Consider the following 27011-nt stretch of genomic DNA (forward strand, 5'->3'; position numbering starts at 1 on the left):
AAACAATTCAAGTGATTAACATCCAGTCAAAATTAAAATGCCGTTCCTGGAAAAGCCTTTTTAATTGAATATGTGGGGAATTTGAAGAAGAATTAGAGTAGATAGCAGTCATGGACAAATTTTATATTACTTAATTTCAAATGGCGGCGATGAGCACTAAACGCAAAAACTGGAAGGGCGGATAAAAGGATTCACAGAGTAAAATAGGATTGGTTTGATCAGGAAATAATATGAATGCAATAGAGAAATGGTATAAAATGACTGCAACTGACTCTTCAGAGACAAAGCTTTGAGCTGAAATCGAGATAAAGAATGAGTGCTTAAAGTTCTAGAATGTTTGGATAATGAGATTGGGGAAGAGGAAGATAGCAATAATAGGATGTCTATGAAATCAATAGTGAAACAACAAATTCATATAGAATCTAGTACTCATATGGTGATATCAAATAGACATATAGGATATAGATTTGGGACGAGAAATTCTGAATGAAAATAAGCATTTTGCAGCATCAAAACAACTAAGAAACAAGAGGTTTTTTAATTAAAAAAAACGGAGAGGTTATACGTTTAGGATCAAAAAAACTTGAAACGCAAACAAATGTAGAGTCGAGCTGGAAAACCAAAGTACAAAACATTCATATTATCGTCTGTGATTTTTGATTGGATTTTTTTTTCTTTTACGGAACTGAATGAACATCTAACTTGGAAGTCGAGACTTTACAAGGAGGGTTTTTAAAGACTTTTTTAAACAATTATACCAACAGGATCAGAGCAGAGGTGTGGAGTCTTCTTTCTTGGCGGTCTTGACCAAGAGTTTCTTCATGGCAGAATGGGGTGGACTGGATGGACCTTGGGGGTCTCTGCCCAACTCTGATTCTATTTAGATTAGCAAAAGCTAACAGCCCCTATGTTAGCAAAAACGGCTCTGAATGACTTGTAATATGCTAAGCTGCTTCACTCTGACAATTGCCCAGATAGATTAGTAGAGTACTGGCACGATGTTATATAGTTTACATACCTTTGAAGTCCAATGACTGGGCATAAATTGTGAGAGAATGATCTGTTACGGCCACGGTGTTTTGAAACACAGAGTGAGGCATGGCTGCTGGCGCCTCAAGGTATATGAGAATAGGCAAAGGGTTAGGTGGGGGAGACTGTGCCGGGATAGGAGGCAACAACGGCAGTTTGCTGGTTAAACAGGACATAACTCACAGCAGTAAGTTTTCAAAAAATTTATCCATGCCTCTGCTATGTCAATCAAGTCTGGCATGAAATCAGTCTGAATTCAAGGGCAGGGGTTCCATACATCGTTAGGGCAAGGCTTGGTCATTTCCTAGGTTTGTTCTCCAAAGAGTGTAAATCTGCTAGAGTGGGAGTTTGCAAGCAGAAAATTGAAATCTAGAGCAATAGTTGACTTTTTTCCTCAGGTTCAAGGGCTTTACATATTACAGCGTGGCCTAGATCCTGCACTAGGGGCTATAGCTTACGGTTATGATGTAGAATTCGAGACGTGGCTTGTTTAGTCTAGTATATCGTATGCAAAGGGCATCTTGTAGTACCTTTAGGCTAACTGTTGGCAAAGAAGTTGGTAGAATAAGCTTTTGTAGACTTGGTCTACAACTACAACTAACTATAACAAAAAAGTTGTAGCATAAGCTTTCATTGACGTTGATCTACTTCCCAGATTCATGGAATGAAAGTAGTGCCCAGGAAGGATCTGTATAATCAGACTATAATAGTGCTTGAAAATGCAAAACTTGTGGTTTATATGTGACTTTTCCTGTCGGTCCCTCAAACAACCATAGCTGAAACCCCAAGTTTTGCATTTCCATGGATATTTGTATTCATACCGTTTAATTATAAAGGTCTTTCCTGGGCAGCAGTTCACTCCATGCATCTAGGGAAGTATAACCAAGTCTATGAAAGCTTAGTGCTACAACATTTTTTGTATTTAGTCTCAAGGTGCTACAAGATCCTTTTGCATTTATGATTATGTTTGTTGGGAATATGAGTCCGTGAGAAAATGCCAATGTGGTAATTAATAGTGACTGGACAACAAGGGGCACTGTCAGCCATGATGGCAAGGCATTTTTTTTTCTAACCAGTGCTGAGTCATTGGAAGTGACATCAGAGATAAGGGTCACCAAGTGCAGTAAAGTTCTGCAAAAGACGGCAAATGTGCAAAGGCAGACCCTGGACAGGGAACAGAGATCATTGGTGACACAGGAGGAAGAGCCAGGGCAAAAGGCATGTGGAGCCCTGGCTATATAAGGGGAGTGCCTCAAGTCACAAATGTGGGTTGTTGTGATGGTGGATGGTGTTTGGGAGTTTGTATAGATATTGTGTGGTATGTAGTGGAACATCTAGAAAAATAAAGCCTCCTTCGTGAGACGTTTGTCTGCAGTATTCTCTCCACTGAACTGAAGGGAGAGAGTGTTTCTCCAGCTTGCAGCAGCTGCCTGTATCGCCAAAGGTAGGGACTCTGGTGCCAGATGTTGACATCCTCATGGACTGCGCAACTATGCTAACAGATGTAACTGTGCCTGAACATGAGTATCAACCTTTCTAGTGTATGCAATGATCACATTGCAGTATTGCACATAGTGTCCCATTACACGACAGGGCCCATGGTGCAATGGCATCCACAGTGCCATGGCCCGTGTGCTGGCTCAGTTTTCAATGCTGCCCAAACATATATCCTTGTCTCCCTCCCCTCCTGAGAATATTAATATTTTCACCACAGGGAAATCCAACTTCATACAATCATATGTTTGGTTTATGATGACATAACCCCCCAGCAGGATACCAGCCACCTTCTTTAAGAAGCTTCTATGAAATGGATTATAAGAATATAGGTACAAGAAAAACCATGATGGAGGAGGCCAAAAGTCCACCTAGTTCAGCATTCTGTTTGCATGGCGGCCATTCAGTTGCTTATGGCAAGCCCATAAACAAGAATGCAACACCACATCCGCCTATTCTGTTTCCTTTAGTAACAGAAGCACGAGGGCACACATTAGTTTGGTGTCTAGAGGATGTAACTCCATCATGACACCACTGATGGCTGTTCATCTTTAATGAAATTGTTCAACATCTTTTTAAAGCTCTGTAACTGGGCAGCTAGCGCTTATGGTTGCCAATTAAGAAGTCATACTCTCCAACTCTAGAAACTGTCATATGTGGATTTTATGAGCAATGCATTTTCAAGCAAATCTACAGTGCAATAGTCATCCGGTGCATGGCACCACATATATGAAGGCGCTTCCACAAACTTAAAATGAATATGGTGGTTTTTGAGTTGGACAGAAATGTCAAAATATTTGCTTAAGACACTAACAGGATTCTGATCAATACCTATCCGGTGGTATCAGCCTTGCAGTCTGAAATAAGTGTGTGGCATGAGACTACCAGTGAGTTTCAGGCCTCAGTAGACATGTGGGGTGGGGTGGCTTGAGATGTTCACTGGTTCCCCTTCATGAGATTTGGTGTGATGACTGGGGACACATAGTTACTGCCACCCACAACCAACATGATCACCTGGCCACCTGCAACAACTTCAGACTTTGACCTACATCCAACAGGCTCACCACCTCTCACATCATGGACATGTGGGTCAGCAAGGACCCACATCTTCTCTCAGATTTTCTTTTAGACATATCCCTATTGAGATTTTCTGTGCCTTATGTTGCGACACGTGCGTTCTTCCTAGCTGGGATGGGGGAAAGACAACAGTTTCTTGAAATTATTGTTTTTAATAGATATTTTAATTGTACATGTTTAATCCTGTTTTAAGGGGGGGGGATTTGAGACATAATTTTGGTAAAGTGTGGAATTTTAATATGTTGGTGAGCTGCTTTGATTGTCTTGTAACAGAAAAGCGGGATTAATAAAAGTTTTAATTTATTTATTATTTTATATCTGATATATAGCTGTTCAAAGGCACAGAACCCTTGTTAAGAACTAAAGGGGCAAGCCTAGGGCTTGGAATCCAGCTGTGCAAAGGATGGAAATTCTCTCCATTTTTGTTGGTGGCTTTCATATTATAACCCCCAATATTATTCTTTTTTCCATTGGCCTGAAGCCAAGTTGGGTCTAATAGTGTCAGGACAATGAGGAAAGCAGGAGGTCTGCGAAGGCTACAGTTGTTTAAGTTTCTTTGCTGATTAATGGAGCATAATACAAACAACTTGATGGAAAAATATTTACCACTGTGTTCCTTCTGTTGAAACTCTGAACAGATGATGGACATGCAGCCTTCTCCACTCCCAGGTGCTTGGCAGCTTGGATATTTTCATTGCACTAGGAAGAACAGAGGAGAAGTTTCCACTTCGGGATTCAATACTAAAGTTATCTCAAATTTGATTTATCCTTGTACCACTCTGGCTTTGACAAATACACATTTGTGCAGATTGTGGGCAAGATCCTATTGGAAGCTAGGACCAGCAGATGTGGGCACCAATGAAGCATATATCCTCAAGACCAGGATGTGCCATACCTTCTGATGGTTCTACACCACTTTAACTAGGATCAGAAGAAAAGTTTAGTGGACAGAACCCCGTGAAGAGTGGTTGTATTGTGGAAATTTTCAGGTACTTATCAGGATAGGCCCCAGAGACTGTGTAAATCTACAACAGTAGAGAGAGTGGCATACAGTAGCTATGCAGTGAACTAGTTGTAAAAAATTTCCTTACCAGGGGCCTTAATTGCCAAATTAGGACTAAACCATTCTAAAAACTTCAAGAGGGATAGCCCATTAAAATGTCGAAATCCGGTTTTTTATGTTTATTTCTAGTAATTATTATTGCATCCGATCACACCCCATTGATACCTCGTTTTGTCCGTTTTAATAATTTTAATGGTATTGTTTTTATTGTTATGTGTTTATAATTATTATATATTGCTTATGGTGTGGTTGGAGTGTTTTCTGGGACATTGTATTTTTATTGTGATTTAATGTTGTTAGCCACCACGATATTAATGGAGAGGTTGAGGTATAAATAATAATAAAAATAATAATAGATGTATAATAATAATAATCAATAATAATATTATTATTATTATTATTGATTATTATTATTATTATTGCTTATTATTGGTGCACGTATTCATGTATAATCCCTATGGAAACCACACCTGGACATTTTTATTTCAAGTCTGCAGAAGCAGAGTTTGACACAGGGTGGCACTGCAAACCTACACACAGGTTGTACAATGCACCTTTTGTTTACGCGAGGATCCGTTCCACAGACTCCCCCGCACAAAACACATAACACGTATGCTTGAGCCCATTTAAATAAATGGGGCTCATGTATGAGGCGGCATGGTGGCGTGGCGGCCACATTCAATCCTAGTGGGACGTGCTGCCTTCTATCCCCTTTCTTCCCGTATGGCTTTCAGCGTATGCTGAAAGTCACGTAAAGTGTGCCCCCGTATGACGCGGGCACACTGTACATATGATGCTGTCATCAGCAGACAGCACTACTCTTAAAATTTGGGCTAAAACCATAATGGATATTGGATCCATTGCACGACTGATGTGGAAACCACCAACCACTGCTGCTCCAATGTCTTGTCAAATGTGGTTGAAGCGAAAATGTCTCCATTCAGAAAGGCACAGGAAATTCTTGGCAATTAATTTTTTTTAAAAATAATACAATAGTTTGAATTGGCAAAATGAAATGGTCCTTTGAATATTCTTGTTTATGACTAGATATAACAGACTCTGTTTTCCTCCTGTTTTCTTTGGAGGATTCATTATTATTGCACTTATTCCAATTTTTTTTCAGTGAATGTATTGATTGTCACACAAATCACATTGGAACCACAATACACAGGATGGAAAAGATGAACACAGTTTTTAAAAATAAAAATAGTTCAAGGCGGACTGAAATGACTCCCTTTTCTAGGAAGTTTGAAACATGTTTTAATAGTAACTTGCAAAAAAAAAATGCAATGGGGTAAAAAAAAATGCATGGGGTTTATAAACATTTACATTGCCTCTCTTCCTCTTCCTAGGGTTTTTCAATGGCTCTCAGTGATGTCATCAGGAAGAGCAACCTCAGGTTGCATCCTCACTGTAGAAATAATCCACTTTGACACCACTCTAACTGCCATGGGTCAATGCTATGGAATTCTGGGAACTGTAGCTTGTTGTGGCACCACAGGAAAGCACCATGGCTCAGTGCTATGGAATTCATTGAACTGTAGCTTGTTGTGGCACCACAGCAAAGCTCTTCCCGTTGGTCATGGTGTCCGATGGAGTGAACTCTTAGCTACTCTGCTGGGAGTTACTTGCCAAGTGTGGTTTGGTAAGGAGACTCGGATGTGTTCTACAGAGGTCCAGATTCCTTCATTCCCTATTTTTAAATGAATGTTTTTAAATAAATGTGGTCAAAATGGCAAAAGGTTATGATCAAAACAGTATTAAAACTGTCAACAGAATTGAAACCATTTGGTACTATTCTGATCTTAACCTTTTGCCCTCTTGACCACACTCTGATGTTGCTTGGCTACACACCTCCCAGTTTTCATCTCTGAAATATTGGAAAGCATAGCTAATCATGTAGTATGCAATTCTTGGCAGTAAAATAATTGTGTAGTGTGAATGGGCCCCCATCACACACACTTATTTTATTCACAAAGCACATCTATACTGAATATTATTTATTCATGTTGTGACCCTGGACAATATACCCAATTATTAGCATAGTGCACCAATATTGTGGATTCTGGCCACAATATTCTGATCTCTTGGTTTGGCTGAGCTTCTGTCTTCTGTTTGTAGCAACTGCAAACCCTTTTTGCATAGATGGAAATGAAAAGCCCTATTTCCTTTCAAAATGATGCTCTGAGTGTGGTGGTGAGAAACTATCAGGGTCATTTTCTCTGTGTTAGAAGGAGCTTTTTTAAAAGTACAGTCATCCTTGCTTGTCTAGAAACAATCAATATTGTCCATTGTGACAGGCCATGCTGCTGCTCTCCTTGGCAACTACATACTGAGGATGGCATTATACTCAGATACAGTCACTAGAGCAGTAATACATTTGGAACAGCAGGGCTTCCACATGACAGCTCCTTTTGTGACATCCTCCATGGAGAGTCCAAAAATGCATGCAGATCTGTCAATCTAAATTAAAAAAAAACTAGCAATTTTCTATCAGGAGCAGATCTTTTGCAAAGCCAATGAGTCTTGCCTATTCAAAACCAAGCTACACTAGAATACCTTGGATTAAAACAAAGATGGCTGACAACAGTATGTTATTGCTAAAGAAATCAATTTCCCTTCCAAGTACTGTACTGTGAAGTTTGTAACTTTTCATATGACTTTGTCCCAAGCCATATCTTCCTATATGAGATTGTGCACTAAAATCTTTGGGCAGGTGCTTCTCTTGGTCCAGCCACCCTTGTAGGCATGTTTAGTGGCTATGTGGGAAAGGGGAATCCAAGGGGAATGGAAGTTGATGGCATAGTCCCGGTTAATCAGCAAGTCCAAGGGCTTAAACCCTGGGAGCTCAAGTTCCACCACACCACTGGATACAATATGAAGAAGCATTAGGCTTCAGTTAGGGGCAGTATAGATGGGTGGCTGGAAGCCACCCCTTCCTGCCCCAGGTTGGTGCTGCAGCAGTCACATGCTGTAGCACTGATCCGCTCCCTAAAAGAAGCTGCTCTGAGCAGCTTCCTGGAAGGGCCATCATAGGCACGTTTGCACACCATGATGACATCCCTTCCAGCCAGCACCATTTGGGCGCTGCATGCCACAGATGTCATCATGGCATGCACTGTGTGGACGGGCACACACCAATATGGTGGCGGGGTGGCAGAACTAGGGCTTGGAGCATGTGAATGCTCCACCTTAGTTCAGCCCTAGTACATAGTCAGGCTGGCACAAAGTGCCAGTCAATACTGCCTCTTAGTAATGGAAGACCTCTGTTACAGGGAAAGAAAAGATTCATGTTATCCAGAGTAATCAATAGATTCACTGGTACTGTGTGTTCATGGCCAATGTATACCTGACACACAATCACAGGCCAGAAAAACCCAGCAGCTTGGACCTGTACTAAAAAAACAATCTCTCTGTCTTTACCTCTCTATATTTGCAGTTGTGAAGTAGTGTGTTTATACTTAATAATCCCCAGTTTCTACTTCTCCGCTGCAATTTTCCCCTCCTCGGCTGATTCTTATCCCCCCCCCCCATGAAACCATGAATTCTCCAAGAGAAAAATTAGGTGAGGAGGGAACACCAACCCCCATCACTTGAAAATAACTCTTTCCATAGCATTATAGTGCACAACGGTTGCAATGGAGCTTTGCTGGCTTTGAGTGCATGTAAAATAAAGTTTGTCCCAGGTTGTCCTGGGTTAGTCTAGATAACAAACCATAGCATTCTTGAGAAATGAATTTCAATCACAGATTTCCAAAGTGAAGCCAATCATGCTTTTAGTTCTGTTGTTTATTACCCTCATGGCTTTAGCATTTTATTTGGGTTAGGCATGATGTCTTCCAAAATCACCATCCCCAGTTCCCCACAGTTATTATTCTCCTGTATTATTTGCCATGGATAATACAGGTTTCTGTTACATTTCCTTCTGTCCTGCTTGTAATAGTCTGTAGTGTACGCCTTTGAAGATCTGAGCAGTCCGTAGTAGTGTCAATATCTGAACAAGCCCCGTCTTTGCTTCCTGTCCTCCAAGAGATCATGGAGAAGGCAATAGAACTGTCAAACAATGTAGCTGTGTCTATTCATTCCTCTATCATTCCTGGAGATTCAGAATGCATCCCAAGACACAGTCCTGGAATTTGCTCATGAGAGGAAACTTCATGACATAATTTCCCAATTGACAAATCCAGTTGCCATATATTTATGGGTGGTGTCATGGAGGAACCCAAAGAGCTCTGAAGATTGACATGATATTCTAAAATATTCTTTAAATAGAGGATAGTAGCACATAGCTTAACAACAGTGTACATTTATATGAAATGTACACTGGGATCTTCCTTCTTCTAGGAGCTTGCTGTATTGTTTGGTGAAGGCAGGACCAATGGGTTCCCTATTGCAGTTGTGAAGGCTATAATGGCATTTGAACCTGAGTTCTTGTTGATGCTGATGATGTCTCCACTGGTTTGTTCAGGTTCTGAATTCCTGAAGATATTTTTCATGGTGGATTGGAAGTTATTGGTGACAAAGCAGTAGACAATTGGGTCCATGCAACTGTTGAGGCTGCTTAAGGTGACGGTCACATGGTAGACAATCAAGCTGACATTGTAGGGCATGTCTGGGTTGATGGAGATAGCCAGTTGGCGCACATGGAAAGGAGTGAAGCAGATCATGAAGATGATGAGCACTGTGATGAGGAGTTGCACGGCCCTCATCCGCCTTTCCCGACTCTGGTGCATGAGGGTTGGCTTAGAGAGGGCACACATGATCCTAGTGGTGAAGAAGGTGATGATGATGAGGGGGAAGAAGTACTCACAGACCATCAGGGGCAAGATCTGGGCAATGCAGCAGTAGGAAAACTTCATGGCCATGACAAGGATGGAGAAAGTGACCACTGTGGCAAAGACCCAGATGAATACACAGATGCTCTTGGCATAGTTGGGGTTCCTCCACCGACGTGAGGCTTCCACTTGGACAATAGCCAGGTACCGGTCAATGCAGATACACGTAAGGAAGAGAATGCTGCAATACATGTTGACAAAGTAGGTAAAGATATGGATGAGGGCACAGTTCTTACAGTCCCTGGCACTATAGTGCATGATGATCCGGATGGGCAAGGAGAAGCCCACCAGCAAGTCAGTGATGATCAGGTTGATAGTGTAGATAACTGAGGTGGTCTTTGTCTTGGTGCGGAAGCAGAAGACATAGAGGGCCAAAGAGTTCAACACCACACCCACCAGGAAAATGATGGCATTGACCACCACCAGTGCTACCCACAGAGTATAAAATGTATCTGACAGCTCTCTATCCAGGTGGACAAATTTATTGAACAACAGATCAGTGTAATTGGGTGATGTGGTGGAATTTGAGGAGGGCTCCATGGTCAGCAATTTTATAGTCATCTATGAGACAAAAACAACAATCCAGGTTTAGTGATTCACATTACAGAGTGACACATTTCGCAACACACATTAGTGATGTGCCTTGTACTTCATTTTTTATTTTTAAACATTGACAATGAGAATGGTTCTCAACACCTGTCCCTTGTTGCCCTCATTTCCAAATATATCTACCTACTCAGTCATGAGAAAAATGGCACTTTGCACACATTCAGAGTTACTACTGTATTTCACTTCACAGAGTCAAAGTGCTCATGACTGAAGGGCTAATTTCAAAAGCTACCTGGCTTAAATTACAGCCAGACCTCCATATCCACAGATTTTATTGACAGATTCATGCATCCAAGGCTTAAAAATATTTTTAAAATATATACATTTCACCCCCCAACCCCCCCTTTGATTTTGCCATTTTATATCAGGGACACAATTTTACTATGCCACTGAATTTAATGGGACTGGAGTAACCATGGAATTTGGTATCCACGGGGGGGGGGGGGGGGGGGGAAACCAAATCAATGGAAGGAAGTGCAGGCTATAGCTATATTTTAATTAACTAAAATTAATTAACTGTTAAAAAAAGGGGGGACACCCCACAGATGCACACTCTGAAGATCTCCTTCACATCTATACCAAAAATGAAGAGGTTTCATAGTTTTGGAACAATTGTAGAGTGTCCTTTTTTAAAAGACATATTACCATTTATAGTAAATTATCTTTTTAAAACCCCTCAAAGCTGCATTATAAAAAAAAGAAAAAGAAAGAAAAAAGAAAAAGAATATGGCCAACATCTTGCATTAGGATTGTGTATAAATCTCTGCAAGCAGGAGCTGGAATTACAGAATAACAGAATTTTAGAGCTGAAAGGACCACAAAGGCCATATTCTCCAACCCCTTGTCATTTGGAAAAAGACAAGTAAAGCACTTCTGAAAGATGCCCATTTAATCTCTGTTTAAAGCTATCCAACAATGGAAAGGCCACTTTCCACTTTTAATCCACTTTCAAAGTAAAGCAGTAGTTCCTAAGATTTAAGTGGAATCTCTTTTCTTGTAATTTGAATCCATCAGTTCATGTTTTAGTCTTTGGAGCAGCAGAAAACAAGCAGGCTCCATCTTCTACATGACCTCCCCCCTATCATGCTACCTCTGTTGTTTCTTCTCAAAGCTAAACATACTGGGCTTTCCCTAAGTAGTTCCTCATAAGGAACTGGGTTAAGAATTAATTGTACTATGTAACCTTACTATTGAAAAGCAACATTGTACAACTGAACCAAGACACTAAACACACAATTGAATGCACAATCAAATGTATGTGCATATCCATGTGCAATTGAACAGCACACACATCTCCACATCTGCAACCTTGGGTGAAATTCATTTGACAAAAATGCCCAACTGATTTTGTAGGGAACTTGATACATTGATTTGACTTATCTATATGATTTATATCCAGCTTTTCTCCCAATAAGGGACCCAAGGTGGCTTACAAGGAGGTTAAAACAAGTTACAACAGCAACAACAACAAGCCCTTTGATGATCCAAAAGTTAAAAATACATTTAAATTAGCTATGTCTAAGGCACCAACAAGGCTCTTGCCCATCAAGAGTGGAACCAAAGCAAACACAGCAGAATTTTATGACTCCAACAGTGCAGTTCCTGATTTATGTCTGTTGAAGATTAATTTGCTTGGAGTTCAATGAGACTTCTTTCCCTGGCAATTCTTTTTAGAGCTGCAGCCTAAAATGGATTCCTTTTTAACTGAGAGCAACTTCGGTTTCACTCCTCTGATTAATACCAGATGTATGATGAAATAATAACACCACTGCCCTTTGGTATATGGGGTTTATCACCATGTAAATGAAATTGCTGATTTTTATCTCCTGTGGCATGTGCATCCCTGAATTATGCTTCTCTTTTTCCTTTATGACAAGGTCCTTAGCTTTGTAGTGAATCAAATGCTTTGCCTGTATAAGGTAGGAGGTTCAACCACTGGCACATGCAGTTCAAAGGATTTCAGGTAACAACCCAAGATATCTGATTAAGATGTTGGAAATCTGTCACCAATTGCATGAAAGTAGGTAGGGCTCAGGAAAGTTATATTTTGGACTACAGCTCTCAGAACCCCTGGTCATCATGGCCAATGGCAGGGAATTCAGAGACCTGCAAGAAAAAAGAGCTTCAGAGAAAGAGGGGAGGGAGATACAATGAGATTAAAGTCATATTGTCCTGGAAAAAATGAAAAGAGTGTTATTGAACAGGGTTGTAATTCCAAAAAAACAGTCTGCACTGATGTTTCGGCTTTCTGCATCTCCTCATTGTGTTTCACAACAGCCTGGATGATTTTTATTATTCCTTCATCTCTGCTGTTGTCTGGGGATCACAGAAAGAGAGGAGGGAGGGAGAGGGAGGGAAGGATGGTTTAATTCTGCTAAAGCTCTATGTTTAAACGTTCTCTGCGTGATTTATCATTTTATTTATAAAGGAAGGGTTAAACCTTGTTTCTTTTCTTTCCCTTTTTCTTTAATGGTTCACTCTGTTTCTTGGCAGGATCCTGCTAAGCTCTGGCTCAGATTGGCCAAATATGGTATTTTACTTTCATGGAAACTGGGAAGGCTCAGCTGTGCCTGCTGAACTGGTACAACAAGTGCCACGCTTGGGCCCAAAGGCCTTTGTGAAGACTGGAGGAGAGTCTTTACAGAGAGTGAAGCAATTATGCCAGGCTATCAATGTCTGCTGGTTACGATGGATTTATCCTACCTCTAAAATCAGAATCCGTATACCTGACAATACCACTTGCTGGGAGGCTGGTGGGCTTCACGGCTTTGTTGAACAGAAAACTAGACTAGAGAGGCTTTTGATTGAATCTTAGGACAGGAAGGGGAATCCTATGCCACAGGCCACACGTGGTCCCATGGAGGCCAGTATACTCCTGGGGCCCACAAAGTCCACACCACTTCCATTTTTTCAGCTAAGCCCCCACTTTTTAAAACCAAAAAAAACTTTAAGAATGGCTTCAGTCCATTTAATTGTGCTTTTCAGAAGGGGATCCATACTCTGAAACAGCAAAAGCCCTCTCCTCACAAACAGCTTCGGATGAAACAGGAAGGGACACAATGTCACTTCCAGTCACCAAAAAGTATGAGATGCCGTGGCCCTCCAAAATTAGCACGTGGCATTCCCAGACTCTTCAAGCAGAGTCCATCCGTATAATAGGGGCTCTTCACTATAAGTGGCTCTGTGCTTTCTTTTTAAGCTCGTTTTTTGCAAGCGTTAGTCTAAGAGAAGACCCATGTTGTGACACCTCAAGGGCCATCTGCTCCAGCAATTCTGTTTGAATTTTGCCCTATGAAGTTCCACCACACAGAATATGGCCACAATGCAGCATGGTCCAAAGCAGCATAACAGTTTCTCATAGAGGAGCTACAACACAGCTGGCCATTCATCAACACACTGACATTTGTTTGTAACTCTCCACTCCGGTTCTGTGCCTGGTTATATGTGCTGTGGAGCAGAGGCTTGCCTGGCTATGACCCTGAAGCCAGATGCAAAAACATTACAAAATCCACTGAGATCTCTAGAGGACCCAAGACAGACCTTTGTCAGATGATGTATTATTTTGGCATCTGGTCACAAGAACAGATGCTTCTCTGATTCCCTACCATTCTCACCAGGAATGAAATCACAGAACATAGAGTTGGAAGAGACACACAAGGGCCATCCAGTCCCAACCCCCTGCCATGCAGGAAACTCAATCAAAGCATCCCTACAAGATGGGCCATCCAGCCTCTGCTTAAAGACCTCCAAGAAGAGAAATCCACCACCTCTGAGGGAGTGTTTCCACTGTCGAACAGCCTTACTTGTCAGGAAATTCTCTTATGTTGAGGTGGAATCTCGTTTTCTGTAGCTTTGCATCCAATGTTCCGGGTCCTGTTCTTCTGGAGCAGCAGAAAACCAGCTTGCTCCCTCCTCAATATGATATCGCCTTCAACATTTAAACAGGGCTATCATATCCATCTTAATCGCTTCTCCAGGCAAACATCCAGCTCCTCGAAGCATTCCTCATAGGACCTGGTTTCCAGACCCTTCACCATTTTCACCCTCCTTTGGACACATGCTCCAGTTTCTCAACATCCTTTTTTAAATTGTGGTGACCAGAACTGGACCACAATATCCAGGTGGGTGCGGACCAGAACAGAATAGAGTGGGACTATTACCTTCTCTGATCTAGACACCATACCTTTATTGATACAGCCTAAATTGCATTTGCCTTTTTTAGCTGCTGCATCACACTGTTGACTCAGTGTTCACCTGGTTCTACTTGGACCTAGATCCCTTTCACGGTAGTTTCATTCAGCCAGTGTCCCCACCTAATCTGTGCATTGTTGTTCTGCCCTAGTGCATACCCTTAAGTTCTCTCCATGTTGAATTTCATTTGTTAGCTTTGGCCCAGCTTTCTAGTCTATTCAGGTCATTTTGAATTTTGATCTCCTGTCCTTGGAGTATGAGCTTGCTGCCTGTGCAAGTTTTTTTTCCTCCCACTTTGGTGGGTCCTTGCACTATGTGTCTGTTTCCTCTATGTCAGTTTGACTATTTCTCCAGCCCTTTGCCTTCCAATATTGTCCTCCCTCCCCCATGAAACTCAGTTTAAAACCCTCCTGATCAAATTGAATGGCTGTGTGTATGATGGTGGTGGACTTTGTTGGTACAGAGGGGGAATGTTGGAACAATGCAATGAACAAAAAGAAACATACCAAGCATAAGGGCTACATGTACACCAACATGCCACTATATGTCCAACCCATGAGTCCAACAGTGTACTCTATTTTGCATTCTCTTGCAATGGATACATACGGCCTCTGGTACTGAGGGTGATAAATAGCCGCCATGCAGACTCACAAATACTGATGGCCTCATCCTCTAAGAAAGCTTGCATGAAGCATGATGGCTTGTGATTTTCATCTCAGTGTGATGCTGAAGAGACTCAAAGCCATCCATTCCAACCCCCTGCCATGCGTCAAGCAAAGTCAAAGCACCCAACAGATGGCTATCCGCCTGCTTGAAAACCTCCCAAAGATTCCACCAGACCCAAGGCAGCTATTCCACTGTTGAACAGCTCTTACCAGCAGGAAGTTCTTCCTAAATAAACCTGTTCTAGGTTTGAGCCTGTACTTTTAAAGGAGCTTTCTCCTGTTTGAAGGTTGGGTTTGATGTCTTGAATGCTGTTTATTTTTGTTATGTAGCCATCAAATTGGGCTTCAATCTTATGGTGACGACCTATGAGACCTTCGAGACTCCCTAGTCATCAACTGACCTGCTCAGGCCTTGGGAAACTTAAGGGCCATGACTTCCTGATTGAATCAATCCACCTGTCATGAGGTCTTTTTCTTTCCTATTGCCTTTTACATACTTGCTGAGCATTATCATCTTTTTCCAGTCAGTCATGCGTGCTAACCATGACAGCCTCAAGTTTAGTCATCTTGACTTACAGTGGAAAGTATTGCTCTCATGGTATTCTCTAGGATGCATTCATTTGTCCTTTGGCAATCCATGATATCCATAGAAATCTCCCCCAGACAAGGACTTTTCAATGCTTTGATTTCTCACCCCCTGCCGGCTTTCTTCACTGTCCAGCTTTCACAACCTTATATAGGATATGTACTACATGCAGCTTTTTAAAATGCAATTAGATTGGAGAAAAAAGCACTTTGGTGATACAATCACATGCCAACCCAGCCTCCAGTCAATAGCTGCGTGTCCTCCAACCACAATTAGTGCATCCCTTTTGATTGATAGGGGAACCCATCAATGAGATCTCAATAGTACTAGTCCCCAGGTGGAAACATTGTTTGGATATATAGCATCTTCCATACTGAAGAATATAACGTGCAAACGTCTATTGTGTAGTTTTATTGCTTGCTAACATCCCCTCCTCTTTCCTGTTTACTAAGATGGCACCTCAACCTTTTGTCCCGGAGAGAATCATCTTTATATCTCTTTGTCTTGTTTGAGCATGCTTCCCTTGCATGCTAAAAGAAACTTTCTTAAGAAGCATGTAGTCTAACCTTTCTATCTACCTCATCTTCTTTGCAACATGAAGCTAGACCTGCGTATTTCTTTCATAAACAGGATTTTGTAAGTAAACTTATTATTTTCAATCTAAGAGACTTTGTTTTAATTTGGGGACATGAGGGCTGGGATTAAGTGGACCTAGTTTTTCTCCTGCTCACCTATATTCCGCTGTGGCTCTGCTGGTGAGATTAAACAATCTCTGCCTTTTCTGCGTTTTCTAACAAATCTCAAGAAATAAAATTCCAACAAACATTGTTCCTGGGGCAACTGGCTTTATCAGCGTGTCATGTGGGGAGTCAGTGTCCTTTCCTCTCTCTCTCCGTTCCCTCCTTACCCTTCAAGAGGACGATTAATCTTTATAGAAGTATCATGGAATCATGAGTTTGGAAGAGATCACAACACACATCCAGTCCAACCCCTGCCATGCAGGAACTCTCAATCAAAGCATACCTGACAGATGGCATCCAGCCTCTGTTTAAATAATAATAATAAACTTTATATGTCTATAATATTCCTAGACGTTTTCCAAACATCAAAGCGGTGCACAAGTGCAATAAAATAGTACGTATCACATATTAAAAACAGTGTAACAAGAGTTACAATCACATTTCCAATACAAAATTTAAAAACAGTATACAAACAGTTAAGATCTATCAACTGTAGCTAGAAATCCTATATTGAACTTCTATAGGGGAATTGAGTTCTCTAAAGGGAGTCGAGGAGGATATGCAACCGGAAGAGGATGAGTTTTAAAAAGACTTCACAAGGGATGTAGCCAGGATTTTAGGAAGGGGGGGGGGGTTCCAGACTAAGTGCTAACCATTATAAGTGGGGCTGGGCGCGGCGGCGCAGCAGCAACGCACCAGTCCATTTTTCTAATGGAAAGGGGAGGGTCGGGACCCCAAGAAACCCCTCCCCCTGGCTACATCCTGCTTTCCAAGGAGGGAGACTCATCACACCTCTGAGGGAGTGTTTTCCACTGTTGAACAGCCCTTACTGTCAGGAGTTCCTCCTAATGTTGAGGTTGGAATCTCTTTTCCTGATGCTTGCAATTATTGTTCTGGATCCTTTCTCTGGAGAAGTAGAAAACAAGCTTGCTCTATCCGCAATATGAACATCCCTTCAAATATTTAAGCAGGGCTAATCATATTGCCTCTTAAAACCAACCGCCTCTCTCCAAGGCATAAACATACATACCCAGTTCCCTAAGTCCAGGATCCCCAGGATCCATAGATGTGGCCATGGCAGTTAAAGTGGGTGTCAAACTGCAGTGTTGCAGATGTATCTGATTCCATTGCAAGCCACATTTGCTGTTAAGAAGTTCCTTCTAATGTTTAATCAAAATCTCCCCTCCTGTAATTTAAAACCATTAGACCTGGTTTTACTCTCTGGGGCGGAAGAGAGAATGAATCTGCACCATTCCTCTGTGACAACAGCCCTTAGGTATTTTCAAGAGTGCCATCAAACATCCCTGATCTTGATTACTCAGATATGATGCCCTTGACCTCACCACGTGTCTCAGCAATTTTCCACTTTGCCTCTGTATGTTGCGTCAGCGCCACCCGCGTTTGGCAATGCATCAATAATCATCCAGGAATTTTATTCAGTAACCTGAGTTAAATTAGGACACTTGGACTTTGTAGGCAGGCAGTTACGGCTTGTTTGAAGTGCGGAATGCAGAAAGTAAACAATAACAGAATGCCCTGCTACCTTCATGTACTGTTTCATCCCATAAGGTTCCATATAAAAAGAAAGTGAAAGGCAAAATCAGTGAGAGGTAATAATTTTTGTATTAAAGAGAAAGGCCTTGTGTTGACACTTGTTAAATATTTTTAACACAGGAGTGACTGGCAGAAGGATGCCAGATAATGAAACCTCCTGCATACAAGTACTGCCATGGTTGGGGGGTGAGCAAACAAGAGCAGAGCTTGGAACTACCAAACTAGTTATAGTTACATATGACTGTTTACATTTTCATTATAAGGGGGCACGACACGTTCTAATTACTTCAAAATAGTTTCTAATTCTTTCTAAAAGGCCATTCTACAGATATTTTTGACAGGATTTTTGTTTCAAGGTTTATCCACTGTTCTCAAACACCCCAGAGTCTCCCCCTGATTCAACACTATTCACATGGCAACTCCATAGTAGTCTGAATAGCACGATTTGACTACTATGGCTCCCTCCTTTGGAAGCTGGTCATTTATATGTTGGCGAAAGAGCTTAGAATTCCTTGCTCTTTGTGAACTTCTCAAGCTATCTGATGTGAAGGACTTGCATTTCTTTCTTTCCTCTGAATATGCCAGGGAGGATTCCCATCATGTGTTGCTAGTTTTGTTCTTCTAGACACTTTCAAGGACGTGCAGGCTGATGGTTCATGAGGAACTTGCCACTGGTTATATGTTGTTTGAGTAGCACTGGTAACCCAACTCCCCGAATTACATTTCAACCTATGCTGTTAAAATGCTAATTATGCCATTTTACGGCTATAGCTGCTTCCTGGTAGAATTCTGGGATTTGTACTTTACTGAGGCCTAGATGCTCTCTGGTTGAGATGTCTAAATGCCATTCCCTAATCCACAGGAGGCAGCCATAGCAGTTAAAGTGGAATAATAATGTTATAATAATGCTATAACTGTGTATGTGATATTCAATAGATTTAGAAACGCATAGTTGACGTATGGGAGTTGACGGTCAGGGGTTCTCTTTATTTTGGTCCGCCCAGATATTTTGGACATCAGCTCCAGCCAGCATGGCTAGTCTCAGGCATTCTGGGAGGAAGTCTAAAACATCTGGAGAACCAACAGTTGAGACCAAAGGTCCTCTCACAGAGAAGTCTCAAATATCGCACGCACCAGATTATAAACTCCACAATTGCATAAAATGGAGCCACAGAAGTGGAAAGAACTGTCAAACTACTATAATTGTGTAGTGTGGATCAGTGTAAGAAACATTTTTTTTTTGGGGGGGGGAAACAAGTTCATTAAATAATAGCAACAGGTTACTTTTCAAACAAGGTGTAATGGTAATGAGCTCTAAATTCAGGTCTTGTGTTTTTCAAAAGAAGATGAAACACATCTGAAATTGCCAGCGTGGAACTGGTGGTTTCAGTGAAGGCAGAGATATGAACTCCAGAGCAAGGCTCTTTGCTCAGCCTTGGAATCAGAACTTGGAACCAGTTTTAGTTTTTTCAGGGGCAGCAATTCCCAGCATTCCTTGCCCAATGGCCACATTGATGTCTCAAGCCCCCTCCCCCAATAAACTTTTCCAAGTTCAGCTAGGGATTTACGTTCAGTACCAATAACCCTAAAGGAATCAAAACCTGTATGATCTTGGATGCTAAGAAGGGAGAACCCTGGTTATTACTTGGATGGATATATTTCAGAGGCGGGAACTGGCAAAAACCACCTCGTGAGTATTCCTTGCCTAAGAAACTGATATGAATATTCAGGGGTCACCATAAATCAACAAACAGGCGACCTGAAGGCACACACACACACACCACACACATCCAAGGACGAGTTGCTCACAGACAATCCTTTCACAGGTCAGATCCCAAATGTTTTCTGTGTCTGAGCTTTCTGATTTGTTAGCAGCCTAATTTAGGAAGGAAAATATATGTTTTCCTCTATTCTTATACCATTGGTAAGCAGATACCCTTCTTAAAATCAACTGCAAATTTGGTCTAGAGATAATGAATCGGAAACTACACTCCTCTTGCCAACCCTGGTGCTATATACAAAACCAATTAGTGGCACCTCTCCTGCTGCCATGTTCTCTTTTTTCATTTCATGATATGTGAGATTTAGTTTTCAAGATAATTTTATTCCCTGCTGTGCACAGGGGCTAAAAATATTTCCTTGCAATAACATGATTTGAAGAGCTGTTTTAAGAGAAACACTATGACAAGGCTGGGGTAGAATTGGTTCTCACTCCTCTATATATTTATCTACGCACACACTCAAAACCTATAAAAACATTTTATTGGTGAGTGGCTGAGATGGTTATGGTGGTAACAACTGTTCTTGGTCTATACTCATAAACCCTTCAGAACCTTGATGGGCAAAGCTAGTTGTAGGCAAATCCCATTGAAATAATAGAATTTTACAGCTTCTTCCCCCGCTGGCAGAAAAAAGGAGTTTGACACCACTTTAATGGTCATGGCTCCTTACTGGTGGAATCCTGGGGTTTGTAGTTGTAGGTGAGGTATTCAGCCTGATCTGTCAGAGAGCTCTAGTGCCTATCAAATTACAAATCCTAGGATTTCTATATGATAGAGCCCCGTGCAGTTAAAGTGGTGTCAGACTGCTTGATTTCTGCAGTCTGGATACACCCTCGGAGTCAGAAGTTGGACATCAAGGGCTCCCAAGTCTATTCCCCTGGCCATGCCGGGTAACACAACAAAGGAGTCCTGAAAGATGCCCTCTGTTTAAAGGGCTCGATAGATGGAGAGTCCACCACAGGTCCATCCATTGCTGAAACAGCTCTACAGTAAAAAGGTTTTCTTCTATGTTTAGGTGGAAATCTTTTTCTTGTAATTTGAATCCACCAGTTTTTATGGTTTTAGGAGATTATTGCATTGACAAAAAAAAACACACACACACAAAAAAAACAAACCAAAACCGACTGCTCCCCGGAATACAGTTGGGTTGCAGGATGCATACTGGGAATTATCCACAATAATGTTGCCACCGCTGGCCACCAGGCGGCTGCATGCCCCAGCTGCATCCTGAGTCCTAGCCATGCTTCGGAGGCCACTTTTAAGAGTTGGAAAGTTCCCGACTTTGAAAAGAAACTTCCAAAGCACGCCTGGGACGCAGGATGCAGGTGGGCGGGAATCGTCTGAGCACAATTGGCGGAATTACATGTATTTGTAAATAGCAATACCGCAACCCGAATGTATCCCATTGGGGCATCAGCAATTTTTTATTAGATGTGATAAACCTCTTAGTGTCTGGGGCAGCAGAAACCAAGCTTGCTCCATCTTCTGCATGATAACTGTTAAGATATTAAAAATGGCTACCATAATACATCTCCATCTTCTCGCTGTTCCAAGCTAAATATACCCAGCTCCTCAAGCGATTTCTTTCATAGAGGGCGATTGGTTTGGCAGACTTTAACCATTTTTGGTCAACCTCCTTTAAACATGTCCCAGCATATCAAATCAAACTGAACACAGTGTGTCAGGTGAGTCTAATCAAAGCGAAATAAGTAACTGATTGTTGTGTGCTGGTGTGCCTCCAAGTCAGTTTGGACTTATGGTGACCCTAAGCCAAGGCAAACTTATAATAGAGTTTCCTTGGCAAATTTTCTTCAGGAGGGTTTTTGCCAGTGCCATCCTCAGAGGCGTGAGAGTGTGACTTTGGCCAGATTCATCCAGTGGGTTTTTATGCTCAAGAATCGAACCCGATCTTCAGAGTCATAAGGTCCACAAGCAAACCAACTACGACCACTACACTACCTGTAGTAGCCCTAGTACCTCCCTCAGTTTGGCCACTATAACTCCTACTAATGCAACCTAGAACCACATTGACTGTTTTGACTGTTGTATCAAACACTGAGAACCAGTATGGTGTAAGCAGTTTGAGTGCTGGACTTCGAACCTGGAGACCAGGGTTTCAAATCTCCCTTGGCCAGAGAAACACACTGGCTAACTCTCCTCAGCCTCACAGGTTAGCAATGACAAACCCCTATGAACAAATCTTGCCAAAAAACTTCATGTCACCTTGCATAAAGAATGAAAGGTGGGATTCCAAATACATGGGTGGTGGACACACTGCTGTAAACATCCTCAAGTCATGCTAATCCCCAGACAAAAGCGTTAATATTTATATAGAAGTGTTAAACTACCAATAAGGTGGAAATGAACATCGGGAAAGATTTAATGTCCCAAAAGAAACAGAGCACTCATGCAAACGATGCAGAAAAGGACAACCAAAGGGATGTGGGGCTGGAGGAGGTCCCTCAGAAGAAAGCAAAGAATGTTTGGTGACTTTTTAGCAGAAATTGCAATAAAGATTTCCCATACCTTGGATTAACATTGATCTTGAATGGGGATTTGCAATTAAAAATCAGAAGAAGATTACGACTGGCAAAGGGCAAGGTATGAAAAACCTGACAAGATCTTAAAATGCAAAGCATAATCAAAACTGAACACCAAAGTTAGGATCGTACAAGCCATCAGATTCCCATATTACCATGTATGGATGTGAGAACTGGACAGATGGAGAAAGCTGATAGAAAGAAAATCAATTCATTTGAAATATGGGTCTGGAAAAGAGTGTTAAGGATACCATGGTCCAAAAGGCAAACAAATGGGTCCAAGAACAGATCAAGCCCTGAGCTCTCTTTGGAAGCTAAGAATGATAAAAATTGCATGCTGTCATACTTGGCCACATCATGAGAAGAGATGACTCACTAAAAAGCCAATAATGTTAGGAAAGGTGTAGGGCAGTAGAAATAGGGGAAGACTGCAAACCAGATGGATAAGACTCAATCAAGAGGGGCATGACCATAAGCCTACAGGACCTGAGGCAGGACAGTTGAAGAAAGGGGGTTGGAGGTGTCTCATCAACATGGTCCCCATGAGTTTGAGGCCAACTCGAATGCAGTTAACAACAACAACAGCAACAACAACAACAGAGCAGGGGGTGGAAAATGTAGGCTTTGAACCCAATGAAAATAGATTCCACCTCAACACTAGGAAAAAGAACGTCCTGAAGGCAAGAGCCAATCAACATGGAAGATGAAGATGCCTCAGAGTGCAATGGGGTCTCCTTCTTTGGAAATCTTTTAAACAGAGGCTGGATGGCCATCTGTCAAGGTGGCTTTGATTGTGTGTTCCGTGCATGGGCAGGGGGTTGGGAACTGGTTGACCCTTGGGTTTTCTTCCAACTCTATGAGTTCTATGTTTTCTATGAAGTGTACAGTATCTATTAGCTAAAAAATTCCCAATATTAAATGCAAGTAAGAAGCAGCAGACTATGTAAAGGTAAACGCCAAACATGGTATAGTGGTTTGAGTGCTGGACTTGGACTCCAAGAGTCCAGGGTTTGGACCCCACCCAGTCAAGGAAACCCCCTGGGTGACCTTGGTGCAAGTCAGACTTAGAGGAAAGCAATGGCAAACCTCTTCTGAACAATTCGTGCAAGAAACCCTAAGATAGGGTCATTGGTAATTCAGAGTCAGCTTGAAGGACATACCAACACTACCGACAAGCCCCTCAAGATTCAACCAAAACAAAAGCAAGCCAGCCAAAATTCAGTAGTGTATCCGGGTGCTGCTATGGTTTTGCAGCAAAATTCAGTGTCAGACTGTGAAATCCAGTGTCAGAAAAGCTTGGGGGAAGATACCATTTGAGGTCACCACAAACATATGATGCCACTAGACAAGCCAAAAATGTCTGCTCTACCTAGCAACTCTCTATAGTACTGATTTGGTAAGTCCCTACTTCTAGGTCTTTAGAGACAAGCTCTATGGGGTCGGGCAGCAGTGTTAGGAAAATGCATATGTCCTCACAACCAAGTGTGTGGCATTTTGGCATAGGCCATCACCCCACTCATTCTTCTTGCCTCTTCCAGAATACCTGGCTCTGAAGATCCAGAACCAGATATTTCAGAAGCAGCCAAGTCTATAACAAAGCAGGAATGGTAATGGCGGCATGTGGATTCCGGGCATTTGCCTCCTTCTGGAGGGCTGCCATGCCAACAGGTCCCCTGGGTCATTTTCTTGCCTGTCTGGATGGATTGAAGATGGGAAATTGAGAAAGGATTTCCCTTCTCCTCTAGTTGCCATGCATGGCCATCTGCACTGCAGTCTTGTCCTCCTATTTCTAACCCTCCCCCTGCTAAATTTTTTCCCATATTTAACCTCCTCCTCTTGATCTAACAACATGGATCCTATTCCTATTTACTGGAAGGCTTATCTCACCCCCAGGTAAGGATGAATAGGATCCACCTTCAGGTTGCAAACAATATCAGAGGGTTGTTTTTTTTTTTTTTTTTTTGGCTTTCTTTGCCTTAATTTTGCTGTCATTTGGCTGTCCTTGCGCCATGTAAATCCCACTGGGTGACCTTGGACAAGTCACATCTCGCAGCCTCAGATGATGGCAATGGCAAACTATCTCTGAAGAAATGTGCCAAGTAAACCCATGATACATTCACCTTAAAGTCATCATAAGGTGGAAACTGCTTGAAGACACACAACAACAAGAACAAACTGCACTTTACTTGCCTAGTGTGATAAAGGCCCTAACCAGCAGTTCTGACGATTTGGCATTTATTGTTATTAATCTTTTATTTATTTTGAATAAATTTAGAATTATTTTATTGGTTGTAAGGGACTTAATAGTGACTCTTATAATAAATTTAAAGCATAGTGGCACAATATAAATAGATTGGTAGTCTGTGTTGGCTGGCTTTCCGTGTTACGGACTTAGGTGTGGTGATTATAATAAATAATAAATAAAATTTATTTCTATAAATATAAACCGCTTTTCCGCAGTGATCAAAGCGGTGTACATAGTAAAATTTAAAACACATAAAATTAAACCACATTACATTAATTACAATATACAATTAAAATCCAATTCATAGGGGTATGTAATGAGAGGGAGAAAAGGGGATGATTATCACACTAGCAAAACTATGGGAGCTAGCGGGATCTTTCATCAATATCGCCGCGATAATGCAAATATTATCACAGACGGCATCGCATGACATGTGAATATCCCACAATTATCCCGTGAATGAAGAGGAATTCTAGCATTGCTTTTATTCATGGGATTTCCCCATGAATAAAAAGTGGTGCTAGAATTCCCTTTATTCACAGGATAACATGGGACGATCGTGACGTTTGACAACATCATGTAATAATCTTCACATTACACACAATGTGATGGGGGCATACCACTATGCTCCTGGTTTTGTTTTTTAACCGGTGAGATAATCCGGTGAAGTTCCCTACAGAAGTGGATGGACATTTTGCCCATGCAGAAGTCCATAGTCACGAATTCGCATGTGTGCGCATTGCACATGGGACACTTGCCATGTGGCTGTCCATATGAGTCTTGCATGCAGAGGTGCATTCGCACATTGCAGCTGTGTGTTTCACCTTGATCTGCACATTCACTTGTGCAGTAGTGCAATTCACTAAGGCACATTCCTCACATAACTGAAATTATTTAGTATTATTTATTTATTTATTTATGATATTAGATCCCGCCTTCAGCCCTAAAGGCTTGAGAGCAGCTGAAATTACACTCCATTTCCTTATATGAGGATCTCAGCCTAATTTTTACATTTATTGGGAATGCAAATGAAAACAGAAGCAAACAAAAAAAGCACTTTCAGAAAGTCTCCCCCCTCCCAGCCTTATTGCAGTTTCCCATCCTGTTTATAGTATCTCCATCTGCTGAGGTAAGCTTCTGATAGTCTCTTGTAATTTCTAACCAAACATGTCAAAACAATATGTCTTTACTTTAAGGGCATTTGGAGACTGGAAGGAAAGCACTTGGAAAAAAAAATCAAGAGGCTTTCACAAATATGCTGCTTCCAGGGTCCATAATATTTCAACCATGTCCTGTGTGCCATGAGAAAGCTGAAGCTCTGTGCTCTCTTCAGTGAAAGTTACAGTTGTTGAAAGCAAGAGAGATTATTTAAATGGATTGTTGACAGGAGGAAGAGGAGGAAATCATATGCTTCCTCCTCTTTTCTTGGCTTGGATCTTACAACACCTTTTCTTAGAGGGGGAATTGTCTGGCGCTGTCTGCCTCCACCCAAAAAATGCCCTCCGTGGATGTGACTGTTTCACCAAAAACAAGGGCAGGGGAAAGGGTGACCTGTAGATCCACTTCCCTCGAGTGAACTCTCACTCATCAAGTCTTATGTGCCTTGAAATCCCTTAAGACTGTCAGCTGCCATTTAGGTTAATTTAGTACAGTACAATTGGTAAACTGCATAAGACTGCTTTAGAGTGTATGAAGTGGTATATAAATGAAGCTGCTATTGCGGCTATGCAATAGACATCCAAAGTCTTGGAAAGTTCTTTTTGGACTACAGCTCCCCAACCAGCACAGGGTGGTGGGTTCAGAAAAGTGTCGTCTCAACAGAAACGATTCATAGATCTTGAGTTGGAAGGGGTTGTAAAGGCCATCGAATCCAAGCCCCGTGCCATGCTGGGATACAGAATAAAAAAAGCACTCCTGTAAAATGCTCATTAACCTCGGTTTAAAGACCCCAAAGAAGAAGAACCACCACCCCTGCTGCTCTTGAAACAGAGAAATAGCTGATTAGAGATAATTCACAAATTCCAATCCATTATCAAGGTGTGAACAGAGACGAGAGTTTCTTGGCACACTACATCTATTAAGGCATATGTCCTCACAACCAAGTGTGGCAGCAAAACACTTCTCCCCAGCAAAGCTTCTGAAGTCAAGGAAAATTATTCTCAGTAAGCAGATTTATTGCTTTCACACTCATAGAACTGTCTGAGAAACAGTCCGACAAAGCAGCTATCACCTTAAAAAACTGTTTGAAGGTTATTGGCCAATTTCATAAATTGCAACTTTTGGATCCTATCACACATCCCATCTTCTCTCTCACGCTCTAAAGCTGTATAAACGGCTAACTGCTTGTGGGCTGGGAAAAATAAAAAAATCAAAGGGCGAGTGTGCGATGGTCCTGGACATGAGGGGGGGGGGGGGGGAGGGGGGGGGGGGGGGGGGGGAGGGGGGGGTCCATGAGTGTAATCTGAAGAAGTATAAGATCTGCTACTCAAGGAATGCTCTCATTACGAAAATAGCTCAGGTCTTAAAGGTTGCGGAGTCACTCTTATGGCCCCCTCCCACATGTGTCACTTATGGGGGAAAGACGCTCCTTTCTCTGCAACTC

At 41.8% G+C, this 27011-nt stretch overlaps 1 protein-coding gene across 2 annotated transcripts in view; it reads right to left on the minus strand.

Annotated features, from left to right (window-relative positions):
- Nucleotides 1-8250: 8250 nt before the first annotated feature.
- The window catches only part of GPR20 (G protein-coupled receptor 20), a 49023-nt gene continuing 30262 nt past the window's right edge, over nt 8251-27011 (minus strand). For both annotated transcript variants that reach the window (XM_042464549.1, XM_042464547.1), the window contains exon 2: nt 8251-10059. In XM_042464549.1, the coding sequence (XP_042320483.1) occupies nt 9004-10059 (1056 nt within the window). In that variant the 3' untranslated portion in view covers nt 8251-9003. The remainder of the gene's footprint in view (nt 10060-27011) is intronic.

This window comes from Sceloporus undulatus, chromosome 4 (genome assembly GCF_019175285.1).
Source record: "Sceloporus undulatus isolate JIND9_A2432 ecotype Alabama chromosome 4, SceUnd_v1.1, whole genome shotgun sequence".
Taxonomy (NCBI): domain Eukaryota; kingdom Metazoa; phylum Chordata; class Lepidosauria; order Squamata; family Phrynosomatidae; genus Sceloporus; species Sceloporus undulatus.